The sequence below is a fragment of the Pempheris klunzingeri genome, chromosome 15, assembly GCF_042242105.1.
Source record: "Pempheris klunzingeri isolate RE-2024b chromosome 15, fPemKlu1.hap1, whole genome shotgun sequence".
Taxonomy (NCBI): Eukaryota; Metazoa; Chordata; class Actinopteri; order Acropomatiformes; family Pempheridae; genus Pempheris; species Pempheris klunzingeri.
Window position 1 is genome coordinate 4,509,703 of NC_092026.1, and position 15,233 is coordinate 4,524,935.

General features: G+C 42.8%; 3 protein-coding genes across 3 annotated transcripts; 1 reads left to right on the forward strand and 2 right to left on the reverse strand.

Annotated features, from left to right (window-relative positions):
* Positions 1–856: 856 nt before the first annotated feature.
* On the reverse strand, positions 857–3,594 carry cldn1 (claudin 1). Its single transcript, XM_070845313.1, has 4 exons — positions 3,358–3,594; positions 2,412–2,576; positions 2,088–2,172; positions 857–1,470 (listed from the first exon to the last, which is right to left on the reverse strand). The coding sequence occupies exons 1-4, from the start codon at positions 3,578–3,580 to the stop codon at positions 1,308–1,310; spliced, it is 636 nt and encodes a 211-aa protein (XP_070701414.1). The 5' UTR covers positions 3,581–3,594; the 3' UTR covers positions 857–1,307.
* A 1,340-nt stretch (positions 3,595–4,934) lies between these two features.
* Positions 4,935–6,509, forward strand: LOC139214774 (carboxypeptidase N subunit 2). The gene has a single exon (XM_070845696.1). It carries the CDS (start codon positions 4,935–4,937, stop codon positions 6,507–6,509), a length of 1,575 nt encoding a protein of 524 aa, XP_070701797.1.
* A 6,571-nt stretch (positions 6,510–13,080) lies between these two features.
* On the reverse strand, positions 13,081–14,651 carry LOC139214388 (transcription factor HES-1-B-like). Its single transcript, XM_070845232.1, has 4 exons — positions 14,412–14,651; positions 14,214–14,309; positions 14,035–14,122; positions 13,081–13,806 (listed from the first exon to the last, which is right to left on the reverse strand). Exons 1-4 carry the CDS (start codon positions 14,517–14,519, stop codon positions 13,355–13,357), a joined length of 744 nt encoding a protein of 247 aa, XP_070701333.1. The 5' UTR covers positions 14,520–14,651; the 3' UTR covers positions 13,081–13,354.
* Positions 14,652–15,233: the final 582 nt, after the last annotated feature.

The window sequence follows — 15,233 nt, forward strand, 5'->3', positions numbered from 1 at the left end:
TTGGAGGATGATGATCCCACTGTTTATTGGCTCTTGCATTAGAGGATGTGCTGTAATGCATCACTCCAGGAGGTGACGCACACACAAACACACATGCTCAGACTTTCTTAATCCAGGTTTCTCATGAACTATGACTCCTCTTATTCTTATGTCCCTATTCAGAGTAGACCGTAGTAATTACCATCCAGCTATTGCAGCAATATTCTACATTATTAGTGTTCAATTCAATGAAAGAGACCAAAACCAACCACTCTCAGTGATTCTTTAACATTTACTCCTGTCTGGGATATTTGCTCATGTGCTAATGTAATGTAACCTTTTACTTGTAACCATTTTCTCTAGTAGTACTATACATTATTACTTAAGTCTGAATTCTTAACACTAATTATGTGGGTATTTACCTTAACACACAGACAAATATTGCACTTACTGCACTGCATTTGCAGCTTTTTCACAGCGTTCCTCTCCAGTGAAATTCATCTCTCTCCAGATACGGTGAGTTTGAATTTTCCTGACAAATTTGAAAGATCTTACTTACTTCTTAAGCTAAATGAATAATTTTGAGCTCATGAACGGTTGTCGTTTCAGAGATACGTGGTTCTCACAGCAGAAATATGATGATCTTATAGACCATGATGCACTGCTGCAGGTTAAACTACCCAACAGTGTATAAAGTAGTTACAATTAGCTCAGACTTAAACATCTGCAACACTAAAACACAATAAACACATTCAATCTAAAAACAGTAAATATGATATTATCAGTCTGAGTCAACTAACAGTCCTAACAGTCTTACAAAAGTTCTGAATACTTCTTCCTCCAGCGAAACCCTGAATACTAAAAAAAACAAATGATGTTAATAAGTACTGAGGAATTTATTTAACTTGATATGAAACAATAATAACATGGATTACAAAGCAAATAACAAAAATCAAACTGTTACACCCTGAGCAGATTCAGTTGGGATACAAAGATTGTGAAGTTGAAAGGAATCCCCTGAGACGTCCTAAACCTATTACACATGTTTAATTCATTTATTTTCATGATTTACTGTCGCTGTAATCTTTAAAATCAATGCTCATTGTTATGTATTCAGGCTTTTTGTACTCTTCAATAATTATTCAAGGGATGCCAAACGTTTCTACTCCTTGTTGTCTGTGGGCTCTGTGGACTACCAGAGAATGGAGTTTATTTCTGGCGTTTACATAGACACGCACCACACACAATACCTGCAAATATACATGTTGTGAATCATCAAACACATCTGGATGACATGTGGAGGACAAATCCCCGTAGAGACGGCTGCCTCAGACGTAGTCCCTGCCCGGCTGGCCTGCAGAGCTGGGTGCTGGGTAGCGTGGAGATTTGCCTGAGTCCTTGCTGGAGCAGTGGCAGCAGAGGAAGCCCCCTCCTATGATGATGAGACAGGCAGCTCCCCATCCGACATACAGGGCACTTCCAAATTCATACCTGTGAATAGTTCACACATCACACTGAAACTTGTGCGGGCAACTCCTCAATTCTTACCACAAACTCCTCATATTGTATCAAATTGGATTTGAGTCACAGCATTTGGTTTCAGGCTGTTATTGTTATGTTAATCACACACGAAAGAGTACGCTTCAAAATTAAAGGAATAGTTTCACATTTTTGGAGACACAATTGTTTGCTCTTATTGCAGAGAGTTAGTCAAGAAGATTGATACCAGTCTCGTGTCTGTAGGGTAAATATGAGGCTACAGCCAGTTAGCTTAGCTCAGCACAAGGACTGGATACAGAGAACTTATTAAACTGGCTCTGTCCAAAAGCTGTGTGTAAAATGTAAATGGCAAATGTAATGGAAAAGGCTCTAGGCTAGGTGTTTCCCCCTGTTTCCTGTCTTTATGCTAAGCTAAGCTAAGCACCTGCTGGCAGTAGTTTTTTATTCTCCATTTATTTTTCCAAAACATCTAACTGTTCCTTTAAGTGGCAGGAGAACAACAGCATGACAAAGTTTGTCAAGTGTCCGTCCTCTGGGTCATTCCACACACCTGATACCTGATAATTACACTGTATTCCAGACTAAATGGCGGAGAAGCACGACCTCACCTGGCATTAGTCGGGGTGAATGGATTGTAGAAGTCCCGTGCTATTCTGTGGCCATACCAAGACGTTCCCACCATAGCAAGCAGACCTGACAAATCATGAGCAGGAAAAAACATTTGATATTGTCGCAGAACGCTTGTCAAAACATGCAAGAGAGTGTAATGTGTCAGGTATGATATTTATGAATTTTTAAAGAAAATCAGTGCAAGACAGAGCATGTTCAAAGCTGTTGTATTATTGTGGTCAAAGCAAAACATTCAGCAGTGTGGTTCACACTGGCTCCCTACAAGCCAGGTGATGTTGACGATGTGTGTATCTGACTCTCACCGGAGATGATGAAGATAACCCCTCCAGCTAGAGCCACTTTGTCCTTCTGCTGTGGCTCCCCTGACATACAGGTGGTGCACCTCATGCCCACCACCGCCACCAAGATAGAAATAAAGCACAGCAAGATGGAGCACAGCATCAGCCCCCGGGTGCCCTGCACAATCCCTGGAGACAAAGACATATCAATTATACCCTCTATTTCTAATGTTCCTATGATAAAATGTAAGCTAATGTTAAAGAATCTGACTCATCTGTATGATGTGCTGTAGTAAATTAGTCATTATTATGTAGTTTGTTAAATATCTCATTGTTCAGGCACAAAACAGGCGGGACGGAGTGCATGAGTCACCTCAAGCTGAGATGTACTCCAAAACATTCCTGTGAGGGTTTTTTTTTAATCTAATGAAGCTGGTATCAGCTGTTTGTGATGTAGAAAGATAACGCAGATAAATTAGCATTCCAAGGTGAACACCAGCCACAACCTCTGCTGCTTTTGAAAAGGTTTCAAAGGGATTTTAAAAAAAGCTTCTTTCTCATCCGCCAACTGCTGGTATTTCACTGACATGTCTCTGCACGCTGGAGGTCTTACAGGGAAAGAAAAGGGCACTTTCTTCAACTTCTAGGAAGGTTTGAATGGCCAAAGAGGTTTTGGCCTGTTTTACAGCATTAAGGCCTGTCAATCTTCTAGGAAATGTAGATAATTTCACAAATTTATAATTAAAAAAAGTTACTTAAAAAAAAGTCTTTGAGAAATGTACCATTTTTTGTGCTGTGACTATTCACAGTCTTCACACACCCATATTCTGTAAAAGAAGAACCTAAGGACCCAGTATACTGTACTTGTACATCTGATCTGTCTGACATGGTATAAAAAGACCAGGTGCTGGTCTTTGTGTAGGAAATCTTATAACAGGCAATAATGAAAACAAGACACGTGAAACATTACCTGGTAGCTGGAGAAGTGAATCATACACTTTACACTGAATTTGGCCGGTGCTCTGGCTTACGCAGCTCTTCCACAGCCCTTCATACATGGCCTGAGCTGTGATGATGTTATCTCCTGCATATGATGAAGCTTTCCACTCCACCATGACTGTGGATGCTATCGAGCCAATGAAGCCCAGGAAGGCCAGCGTGAAGCCAAGAAGTTGTATGCCTGCATTGGCCATCGATTAACCTAAAAAATAGGAAATTAAAGTTAAAATAGTAAAAAATATATGTAAAGACTAGTAAGTTCCTTGATCCTTTCTGGTTTGGGGTGGTGGATCTGATCCCAGTCGGTGCTGTCTACCTGTGCATCCTCAGGGAACACCCTGGAGTAGAGGGAGGATCCAGGAATGCCATTACCTCCGACTGAGGACAGGAGGAGCAGCACGACACCTAGTGGAGGTACTGGTCTCCTGTAACGACTCAACTACCTCCTAAACCTCCAAACTCACAATATAAACCTAAAAAAAAGGTTAAACTCAGACACAAGACAAAAGACAACACAAATTTCACATTTTGCATCATTATTCTACAGCTGAGGTTGTGACATTTTCACTACATCAGTACATTTGCTCTATCATTCTATAAATAACAAGAAAGAATAGCTATACTGTATATATCATACTTAATAAAAGAGGTACGTGTCCTTGCCTACATTTTATTTAGGCACACTTTATTTAGAAACACTGCCTTGACACCAGCTATTCAGACGCCACGTCAAAACATATTGTTTTGAATAATTTTTAAAGGGTCAAGCTCTCCTGTTTGTGCCTCTCTGGTCCTGTGTTAGTATGATAAACTGTGTGCCAGTGTTGTAGTAGATTAAAAAATAGTTTTATGGGACTGTGTGTCAACTATTCTGCAATGCTGCTTTAGCCACGTCACTCCTGTGAAAGAGATGATGTGTCTTCCCGGCTAAATAAATAGAATTAGCACTAGTACTACTAGCAGTAGCAGTAGGAGTAGTATTTGATTTCTGACTGACATTAATGACTGACTGACATCCGATGAAAGCACATTTTCTCTCGGATCTATTTGTTTTGTTTTGTCAAATAATGACTCAACTCTGACAGACTTGCTGAAATAAACATTTAAAAAGTCATTAAAAACTCCTCTGCTGTTTTCTACATGCTGTATATCATAGCAACAAATAAACTGTCAGCTGTATTCTGCTCTGGGGGCTGATTTTGCTGAATTACACTGTTTTGTTGTCAGAACATGAAACCATGTCAGGAGCTGGCTACCGACCAAAGGTTTTGTCTTGCCTAATTCAGACTTGTTGTCATTTGCACTTTGTGTCAACTGGCTCATAGATCCACAAGGAAATTTGTTTCAATGCCACGGGATCCCTGTAACACGGAGGTATGTTGAAGTTTTACTTAAATAAATAGAAAAAACACAGTTATAGTGTTAATTATTCTTCTCTCTGTTGATTGATGAATATAATACATGTGTTTTTGTTCTTAAATTGAAATAATATCCGCTTTGATATCCTGTTCATTCATACAAGCGTTCTTTATGTTCTGACAGTGAAAAATGGACAAAGAATGGGGCCTGTTTCTCTTCCTGGTGCTGCTTCTTTGCCAAAAAAGCAACACAGAGTCACAAACCTCTTGTCCATACAGGTGCCAGTGTTTCAATGCAGTCCAAGTACTGTGTGCTGATGGAGGGATTACGTCTTTACCCAGGAACATGTCCAAGCAGGTCAAGCACTTCATTATAATTAATTCACCAGTGGTGTACCTGTTCAGCCACACTTTAGAGGAGAGCCCCCAACTCACCAAGCTTATCTTCATGGATAATGCACTGAAAAGTATTCACTCTCAGGCTTTTGAGCATCTGACTGAGCTGCAGGAACTGGAGATCAGTGGGAACGCTTTGCTGCAGACTTTATTACTGGGGACTTTTTCAAAGCAGGAAAACCTGACTGAACTGCAGCTTAATTTCAACGGGTTAAAGACAGTGCTTCCTGGCATGTTTGATTCCCTCAAACAGTTAGAGACTCTGAAGATGAAGGGCAACATCATATCAGATCTGCCTGCCTTTCTTTTCCTTAATCTCCACAATCTGCGCGTCCTGGATTTGTCCATAAATAAGCTTGAAGCAGTGAAAAGGGAAACTTTTTCGGGCCTGGCAAGACTGGAGACCCTGAAAATTAACAGCAACCTCATCGGCAATCTCACTGCTGACACGTTCCACAATATGTCTCAGCTGATCGAGCTTCACTTGCAGGGGAATAAGATATCAGAGCTGCCCGATGATGTCTTCTCTGTGTTAACCGAACTGAAGGTGCTGAACCTCCGAGGAAATCTTCTTACAACCTTCAGCGATAAATTGTTTGGATTCAAGGCGTCAAATTTGAAGGAGCTGAACCTCAAAGGTAACAGACTGACTGAGCTGTCCCCTCTGAGCCGGTTGACATCTCTTACTGACCTCATCTTGTCCTCTAATCAGCTCTCTGAACTTCCTGGAGACGTTTTTAGAAACCTCACAGCCCTGGAGAATCTGGACCTGTCTGAAAACCAGCTCACCTCACTGCCTGAATTGATCTTTATGGATCTATATGGCATCAAGTCAATCCACCTAAACAAGAACAACTTGAGTAAAGTGGACGCCAACCTGTTTGAGGACCAGGTGCTCATTCAGCAGATCTACCTGTCTGACAACCAGCTGGAAAATCTCCCCCGTGGCCTTTTAGACCCTTTTGCCATCCAGCACACAATGAGACTGCACGGAAACCCCTGGAGATGTGACTGCCACATGTGGTATCTGCATGACTGGGTGCTGAGAAACAGCCAAGACATAGAGATGCTGGACAGGATGCTATGTGAGAGCCCGAGCTTTTTGAGGAGACGTCCAGTGGTCTCCATCGACAAGCATCAGCTGGTGTGTCGGGTGCCTCAAGATGCGACGCCTGATCTCAGCGGTTGTAGCATAGAAACTTCCCTGGACACTGTGATCGTCAAGTGTAAAGTGGATAAATGCTCTCCGCTGACCGTGAAGGTGCAGCTTCAGGATGATGGCGGCAGTATCGATGCGCTTGTGTTTAAAAAGGAGCCTGAATATCACCAATGTGGCAACGAGACAGTGACCGAGAGCCCCATTGAGTAGTTCTCCTTGTTATTAATTAGACTTTGTTCTCTGCGCAAATACGTCCTCATGCATTTGGTCTTTCTACATACAAAGAGTCACATTATTTGCTCTGACTGTCACAGTCAATACTGTAAACAAACGCCTGACTCAGCAGCTGATAACCAGTTTATATGTAGGGTTGGATGAACCCTTGTCTTGTAAAGTTCAAAGTTCAACCCATTGCTTTTTAAGATCCTGCCTCTGCTAACAGGAGCTATGAGTAACACGCTAATCATCTGCTAACATGTGTTCAATCTCCACTGGATGCATTTGGTTGTTGTTGTTGTACTCCGGACGTCTTGTTAACCACTAGATTGAAGTCATAGGTTGAACATTTTGTCCCCCTGAACAATCAACTGAATATGTCCTTTTACAGATGATGTATTTTGCAGCTTTGGAACAGCTGCCCATGTAAAATGTCAATAAAATGTGGGCTAGTATGATTTGCCTCTTCAAGTGACTTTACAACACTGTGACAAGGCAAGAAGAAGCATAGCATGTTCTTAAGGCAGTGGTGAAAGAAGTAGTGGGCACTCAGATTTTGACTTAATTAAGACTTTCCATTGCACAATTAATAAATTCTCTATTACAAGAAAAAGTTGTTTTTTTTATGAAAAAATGTAATAATAGTAAAAGTACTGTGAGCAAATAGCTGAATAGCTCTTGTCCTTGTTATATTATTATGTATATTATGTCGTTGTGTTATTATTGCATTGTATTATTATGCATTGAAATGTAGTGTAGTAGAAGCATAAGGGAGTGTGAAGTGGAAATACTCAGTGTCTCAAAATTGCACTACACAGTTTTTGAGTAGATATACTTTGTTACATCTCACCACTGTCTTAACACACTTATATATTTCCTTATTTAATTCATAGAGGAGTGTAGCAGAGGCATCCTCTCATCGAGGGGTTTCAATAGTTGTTCTCTTCTGATCAGTCCACTGCTCCTGAACACTGGGAGGGATGATAAAGAGCGAGGGAGGGGTGAAGCCTCAACACCACAAGGCACACAGATGGCTACACCTTGAATACAGCACTCTAACCCCGGGTTAATAAGGGTCAAAGGCCAGGGGGTCGATTGGGTCCTCGGCCTGAGCTGAATTACATCACAATTCACATGACAAAAAGTGGTGGCTGTCTTACTTCCACAGTTTGGAGGGATGGCCTTAAGTTGAAGGTAATCCTCACTTGACCAAAACTTTGGGAAAGAACAGGACATTTAAAGCACAGGGTTGTTAACTAATGAGCAACAAGACATAAGGACGTAGTTAAATGCATATCTTTATTCAGTGATCATGCTGGTGTTCATGTAAAGAAGAAACTACAAAATGAGTCAAAACAAACCACAATCTCCAAAACAAAACTGATGAAATAATTTAGGAAACTTTCCTGTTTCTGTAAAATAGATTATGCCTGACTATTGCTATGTGCACATTATATTGTGAAGGGATTTTTGGACTGTAGCTTTAAATCACTTAGTAGTAGTTTTGAAGACCAGAGGAACTGTAATACAATAAATACTAGTCACTAGTCCATCAGCTATACTGAGTGTTTTAGCTTCTCTTAGCTGTCATTAAGTGTTTACAGCCCACAACTTTACTGTTTTGGTTCACTCCCCTTTTAATCAATTCTGGAGGATGTTTTTTAGTCAAAGCGTGCAGGCTGTGCAACCTGTCCAGCACCAAACATCAGACAAATTAAGTTAGCTACTATTTAGTGAACATAATGGAGCGTTGAGAAACTAAAGACACAGATATAGAGTTGGTGGAGACAAAAAAGAGCTAAAAGGAAGCTCAAGTAAGCTGCACAGCCGTATAAAAAAGTTTTACGGATCATTTGTACTAATTTAACCAAGATTGTGCTCAATATATTTGAATATCTTTGGAAAATTCTGAAAACTCCTTCTGGTTTGACCAATGATTGGTCGCACAATATATGTGTATACACAATATATAGACTGTTGGCAAGAGATTCAGAGGTTAATAGAGTTATCTTAAATACCAAACCACCTGTCAGCATCCACCAAAGCCAGTTACTGCCTGGCAAACTAACAGCAGCAGGTCTGAGCGCTGTCCCGCGGCTCGATGAAAAGCAGCTCTCCACCCCCGTGGTCAGATCCATCTCTGTCCTGCTTAGTGGGCAGTTAGTGCTGGACACCACGCTCCACACAGCAGCTCTTTGGATGGGAGAGGACAGAAACAGAGGGGTGCAGACATTATCTGGTGAGACAGAAAATGTCCGAAGCAACACAAAGCACTGGGGGGTTTCCCACAGAGTTTAGACCGGGCCGGTGAGGAGGGAGGAGGTGAGGGCAGGGCAGAGTCCTTGGGACAAAGAGTAGAGGTCATCTGAGTCTCAGTGCCGAGGGCAAGATTTCAAGAGGAGAGGTTTTGATCTGAAAATATAAACTGATTTCAGATCAGGTTTCTGTGCACGTGTGTGTGTGTGTGTGACCAACGTCATCATCAATAATAACATACCGTGTTTATAAGAAGGGGCATATGAGGACAAAAATCATAGAAATTAACATTTCTTTTTTAATTGACATGCTTTTTTCAGCTTCATTTAAATGAGCCCATTCACTCGTGAAATGATAACCAACACCAGTTGCTATTATGTGGGCAGGTGTCTATTAGATCCTCTCCCTCAGCCTATGAGAGGGTGATACACATCCTCCATGACACAATGACCTAAACATCTCAAGAACACAAATAGGCCATTTTGCACACTCAAAATGTGCGCCTTGCTTACAAACAAGGGTCAATATTTACCCCTCAGTGCACCCAGACCCCCGGGTGGAGGCTAAATTGGTGTTGCTGACCAAATTAAGAACAGCTGACCTGATCTGGGTGTTAAGTGGACGCGGAGATGTCACCAGAATGGTAATCTTTTAGCATACTGGTATACTGCCCTTTGTCTTGTCCGTCCCTATTGGAGGATAACAAGAGGCTATAAGCTCCTTATCATCACATTACAATTATCAAGGATGAATCAGGAACTATGGCCCTGCAGACCCTGCTCTCATACGGCTATCCTTGTTTTGTTTCCAGCTCCCCATATAGAGAGGTTTTTATTATGCATTCATGCAACCCTTCATTGTATATTGAAGAGTCACTGCAAAACCGAGCAGTTTGTTGCAGCAAAACAATTGAAATATACCTCCCACACTCCAACTTCCAGCAGCAGAAGTGGTTTCTGAAGAGGACATTGTCTCACAATGGACAGACTTTGCTTGAGTGTGCTGCACAAATTCTGGTTTAGCGAAGCAGCACGTCTGCAGCAAATGTTAATAAGTTGAAAATACACTTTGGCCCACATGCTTTCCAAAGGTAAGTGTAGGTGTGAGCTTCCTAAAGAGTTAAAGATCCAGCTAAAGACAAAGCAAGTTTTTTTTACGAGGAGAACAAACGTTAGCCAATCTGATTTTCTTCATCTGACAACTTGAATGTTGTTCTGAAGTTGTCTGCTAATTGCATAGATCCATAAAGCATTGATAAATTGTTTTTTACATATTCACAAAAACTTCAGTTAGGTCTTATAAAACCTCTGTAGAGTGTATTAACAGACAGTGATGCCCTTTTTACAAGTTAAAGGATGGTACAACATTATTATAAATGGAGAAATGTGGTGATTCAGGCAGAGCAATAAAGCTGCTGCTGCATTAGCTGATTGGCATCAACTGCTTCATTTGTGCTTTACAATCTGATTCATTAATCAGCTGTTTAGCCCTCAGCTGCCTACTAATGCCTAGTCACAAACATTATAGTAGATTTATATTCATCTTGCAGTTGCCGCCACTTCCAGCCCTGAAGTTCATGCTGAGCACTAAACTTTCTTCCTAAAGAATAATTCAATTAGCAAAACCCTCATTGGTGGAGGAACAGTGATGCATTTTCCATTAAACACAACTGTGCAGCTACTTTGTGGTCAACTCCTTGACGAAAGTGTTTCTGACTGAGCAAGTGTGTGTTTTTTTTTTTTTTAGTTCTCTTGACATTAAACTCACCAAAGTAATCGCTGACTGATAACAAAGCAGCACAAACAAACTGATCATCTGACCACTTACAAACGAGCCAGATTATATCAGACACCTGCAGTGAAAGTGTGTCTTTATGCTCATCTTTATAAGCCTCCGTGGGCATATGGCCAATAACTCAATAATCAAGACCCCCCCACTCCCCACTCCCCGACATTCAGCACAACATCTCCTTTGAAGATGCGATGACTTTGTGATGTAGAACCAGAGTTACTCTGTTTTAATGGTCACGCCATCATCACTCTGTGTGGCTTCAAAGTAATAAATTTTCCACTTCCAGTGTTATCGTGTCATGCTGATGCTAAATTCACCCTCGGAAGCTCCACTTCCTCCAGTATGTTGTTGAGTTTTTCAAAAACAACATGCTAAATCAAAAAGGGATGAATTGGAGTGAAGGCACAAAGAGCATTGTTCATTCACCATTGATATCTAGTGCATAATCTATTCATTAGCCTTGATGTGAACCACTGCTGGCTACTTCGACCCCCATCAAGCACCATAACAACCCAAAGAACAATACTGCACCAATTCCCCGACAGAGGCAGAGGCAGCGAAGGTTTCCGGTGAGTGTCAGGGGGAGACGGACTCGACAAGCAGAGAAGTCGTCACTGTTGTCACTGCGTTTGTGAGGGGAGGCCATCAATCATGGAGCACAGCAAAGGGGCAGGCCCTACCCTGCTTCATGTTTACTACATGGCAAGGTTTGGGAAAATACTGCATCAAACTGGGGTTTTGATCAGGGAGGGGCAGGGAGAGGGGATAAGAAACAATTAGACAAAAGATGGAGGGAGGGGGCCGACACCGGTAAAAACAACACAAATGTGATCTGTTCAGCTCCTCCCTCCAAACCTCTGCAGGTTCTCCATCACATAGACATGAGGTGTGGATAGGAGCGACCTGTCAGCACTTCTCAGCTCCTCTTATCTGAAGAGACCAGCCTGGCCTGAGGAGTTCTCAAAAAGCCTTTAAGACCAGGACCTCTGGGAGCAGGCAACAATAAGCCTTCTTTAGCCCGGTGAAAGTGACAGCATGGTCCTCTCCCCCCTCCCAGCCATTAAACCTCTTCCTGGATAAACAAGGGGAAGGCCCTTTATGAAGATGGAGAGGGTCACAAAGAGAGGAGCCATTGAGCCACTGAGGGGCCCGTCTTTGTTTTTGTCTTCTCAAAGGATGCTCTGATAGGAGGGGGAGCTCTATTTTTGTCTGTTAGTCCTCCTCACTGCCAGTCTTCTTGCAGCTTTGCCAAAACAGAGATGTAAACTTAATTGACTGTATCATTCACGCAAAGTCAGGAGTTTTATAACTTTTAGAGTGACATAGAGGTGATTTGATTCACATTTGCACTGATTTCTTTGTTGAAATGCAGAAGTAAAAAGTAATTTTAGTACATATTTGCATGTATGTATGTGTGTATGTGTGTGTGTGTGTGTGTGTGTGTGTGTGTGTGTGTGTGTGTGTGTGTGTGTGTGTGTGCGTGTGTGTGCATCTTTAAAACAAACCTTGAATAGGTTGCTACATCCAAACAATATAAACTTCTCAGCTGAGAAACACTCACAGCTCACAACGTAGAGTAGAAGTGGTTGCTGCTGCATTTATTCCTGTTATGACCTAAATCCCTGAAATTCCATGAATATTAAATCAGTTACAACCAAATGGTCATGGATTGTGTGAGTGTGTTTGCCACTGGAGGTGCCGCTGTTTGATGCTGTCAAAGGGAGGCCCTGTCTGCTGGTGATGGGCTGCCAGGTCTGTTGACGGGTTGCCAGATTCAGGGCAACATGCTGTTGGAGCTGCGTTGTCTTTGGAGTGTGAATGAGGGGCACCTGTGACCTCTGGTCACGCTCTGCTTGTGTCCTACTGTGTGAGCACCACGCTCAGGACACACGCTGGGGCCGTCAGCCCCTCAACTGTCCTCTAAATGGACAACGATTGGAGCGGCTCTGCAGGGCCGCTGCCGATAAGCTTTTATGCAAACACATACATATAGAATCAAATCATTTAAGATCACATTTACAGTCTGTTGTGTCAAAAGGTTAAGTCATTTTATGAATATCTGTTATCTCAGCAGCAGAAAGTAACATGTACTTAATCCTTGCGTAATGCCAGTATCTTGTTCAGTCTGGTCTGCATTTAGCCCCGTCACAATTCTCATAATCATGCCCTATCTATTTCAGCATGATTTCCCATCTGGCCGGAGCACAGACGGGCCTATGTGCGTCCACAGCCGCCTCCCTGCGCTGACAGCACGCCTCTTGGGCTCAACACGACCTCTCAGGTTCCTTACCTCATTACAGAGGTATTTATTTCCAGCCAGAGAGCAGGTTTCCCTGCCACTGCAAATAGGGATGATCAGGTGTGGACAAGACACAGAGGAGGGGGGCTATATTTAAATGGTTGCTGCACAAGGGATGTTGACTGAAAAGACTTTCCTCGGGTCAGTGTAACACATCAGAATGACAACCTGATGGGGGTTTTGGGGCGGATAGAAATGACAAAGACGCACTGCAACAAATTTTGTAGTAAACATCATAGAAACATTTTATTCATCTCCAAAAATACAGTGTGTTTCAAGAGCTCTTCCAAGATTTTCTTGCCCTCCTGAGGTGAACGAATAGTGCCGTATCAAAACAGAGAAAATCACAGCAAGCAACGAGGCCAAGAATATCTCCTAATGTCCATATAAAAAACACAAATGTGTGTAAACATCCCTCTCAAATAGGATTGGAAAACATTTACAAAATGTACAAAAATATGCTTTATTGTGTGATAGTCCTTGAGCTGATTTCCTACCATGGTCTCCACACAGAGTCTGAGGTGACCGGAGGTGCAACAGGTGACATGTGATGGCTGTTTTGTGCACTCAGAGGCACGAGAGCTGCGCTGGGAACAAGAAACGCAAACTGTCCATCCGGTGTCGGCACAACCTGGAAGCCACCGTACGGCTTCATCGCTTCTGGGGAGATGTGCATCGCAGAGCCGCCTTTGCAAGGCATCTGTGGGGCTGAAGCAGCTGGGATCTGCGTGCCGGTCTGTCCAAGTCCCAGTGCGCCTGGGTGAGGTGTATAGAAATTCACAGCGTTGATTTGGGTCACGCAGGCCGCCAGGTGGCTGAGGAGACGTGTCCTCACCTCGGTGTTCACCCCTTCGCACGTGGACAGGAAACGGGTGACCTCCCCTACACACTCACTGAACCCGGCTCTGTATTTCCCCAGGACGGATGGGTCTGTGTTCACAGCAGCTGGAGAGGAAAACACAAACCCATAAATGATCAGCCAGATAGATAGATAGATAGATAGATAGATAGATAGATAGATAGATAGATAGATAGATAGATAGATATTCATGCAGTTGTGAAATCAGTCCCTAAGGCCAAGTGCCACCAGCCGTGGGTGGGCAATAAATCTTGGACATGTTTACCAGCTAAAGTTAGACATGCAAGAATTTCTACACATCAACAATCACATACCGGTCATCTGAAGCCTCTGCAGGTTCCTGAGGTGCTTCACAGTCATCTCCAGGATGTCCGCCTTCTCCAGTTTGGAGTGTCTGGAGCTCTAAGAAGACAAATGCGACCATTTAATTAGTTCAATTTCGCTGCTAAATCTAAAATATCTTGGAGTAAAACCTTGGCATTCATCTCCTTACGTCTTTCTTCAGTGCGTCCATGATGAGGGTCTTCAGCTGGCCCAGACTCTCATTGATGCGCGCGCGTCTCCGCTTCTCCATGATTGGTTTGGAGGACTTTAAAATAGTTGAGGGGAAAAAAAATACACTGTTGAGTTTTCAAGTTAGAATAGCAGATGGCAAACAGATGAAAACAGGCAAAACAAGCAGCTCAGGTACCTTTCTGCTGTCTGACAGGGCGCGGGGCTTCTCCGGTGTGGAGTCCCCGCTGGCCGGCGTGGCAGCCACAGAGGATGGAGACGTTCTCTCTAAAGTACCGGCTGGCATCTTCAGGTCCGCAGGTAAAAACAAGTCCAAGCAGATGATTACAACCAGAGTGGTGCACAACAGTGGAGGGTCAGTCCGGTGCGCTGCGTCCCGCCTTCCTCTGGCACACCACGGAGGAGTTTCTGTGACTTGCGTCTCCTCGCCAAGCTCGCATCCACTGCGCTCCTGTTTCCTGCGCCTCCGCTTGTATTTATAGAGGCCCAGCCTGCACGCGAGCGGCTCGTGTGCGAGTTTCCACATTTTCATCCGTCCGTCCAATGGGCGCGCGAGACAGGGTGCCGGGAGGCGGCGGGCTCATTTTAATGACCAAATTATTATTTACCTACTGATCTGATCATTGGACATCACATCTATGTAGGATGGACTGTGAAATGTAATTATATTTTAATTAGGATTTTATTCCCCTGAAATAATAAACCAAAACAGGTTTTTAGTTTCACCTGTATTTTCTGTGACTTTCACTCAGAGTTGATGAGAGTTACTTTGCCCAAAAAGTATTAAAGTACTCTGATGGATGAGGAGGAGGATAAACAATCACATAATGAGCTCTCACAGCCTCGGAGTTCTGCTGCCTCCACAAAAGGGATTTCCCTCCATTGTTTTGTATGAATCAAAACATTTTTGAACATTTTAAAAGATCTCTTTAAAAGAAATTTGGTATCCAGTTTCACAGATTCTTTCTCTCTCTCTCTCTCTCTCTCTCTGTGTGTGTGT

Bases quoted from the DNA above. Each gene is read 5' to 3' on its own strand.
- cldn1 (XM_070845313.1), bottom strand. From the start codon at position 3,580: ATGGCCAATGCAGGCATACAACTTCTTGGCTTCACGCTGGCCTTCCTG. The intron at 2,173-2,411 runs GTGAGAGTCAGA...ATGATTTGTCAG, and splicing joins GGTTATCTTCATCATCTCCG to GTCTGCTTGCTATGGTGGGA. The intron at 1,471-2,087 runs GTGAGGTCGTGC...AACTATTCACAG, and splicing joins TTCACCCCGACTAATGCCAG to GTATGAATTTGGAAGTGCCC.
- LOC139214774 (XM_070845696.1), top strand. From the start codon at position 4,935: ATGGACAAAGAATGGGGCCTGTTTCTCTTCCTGGTGCTGCTTCTTTGC.
- LOC139214388 (XM_070845232.1), bottom strand. From the start codon at position 14,519: ATGCCAGCCGGTACTTTAGAGAGAACGTCTCCATCCTCTGTGGCTGCC. The intron at 14,310-14,411 runs GTACCTGAGCTG...ACTATTTTAAAG, and splicing joins CCCTGTCAGACAGCAGAAAG to TCCTCCAAACCAATCATGGA. The intron at 14,123-14,213 runs GTAAGGAGATGA...TTGTCTTCTTAG, and splicing joins TGGACGCACTGAAGAAAGAC to AGCTCCAGACACTCCAAACT.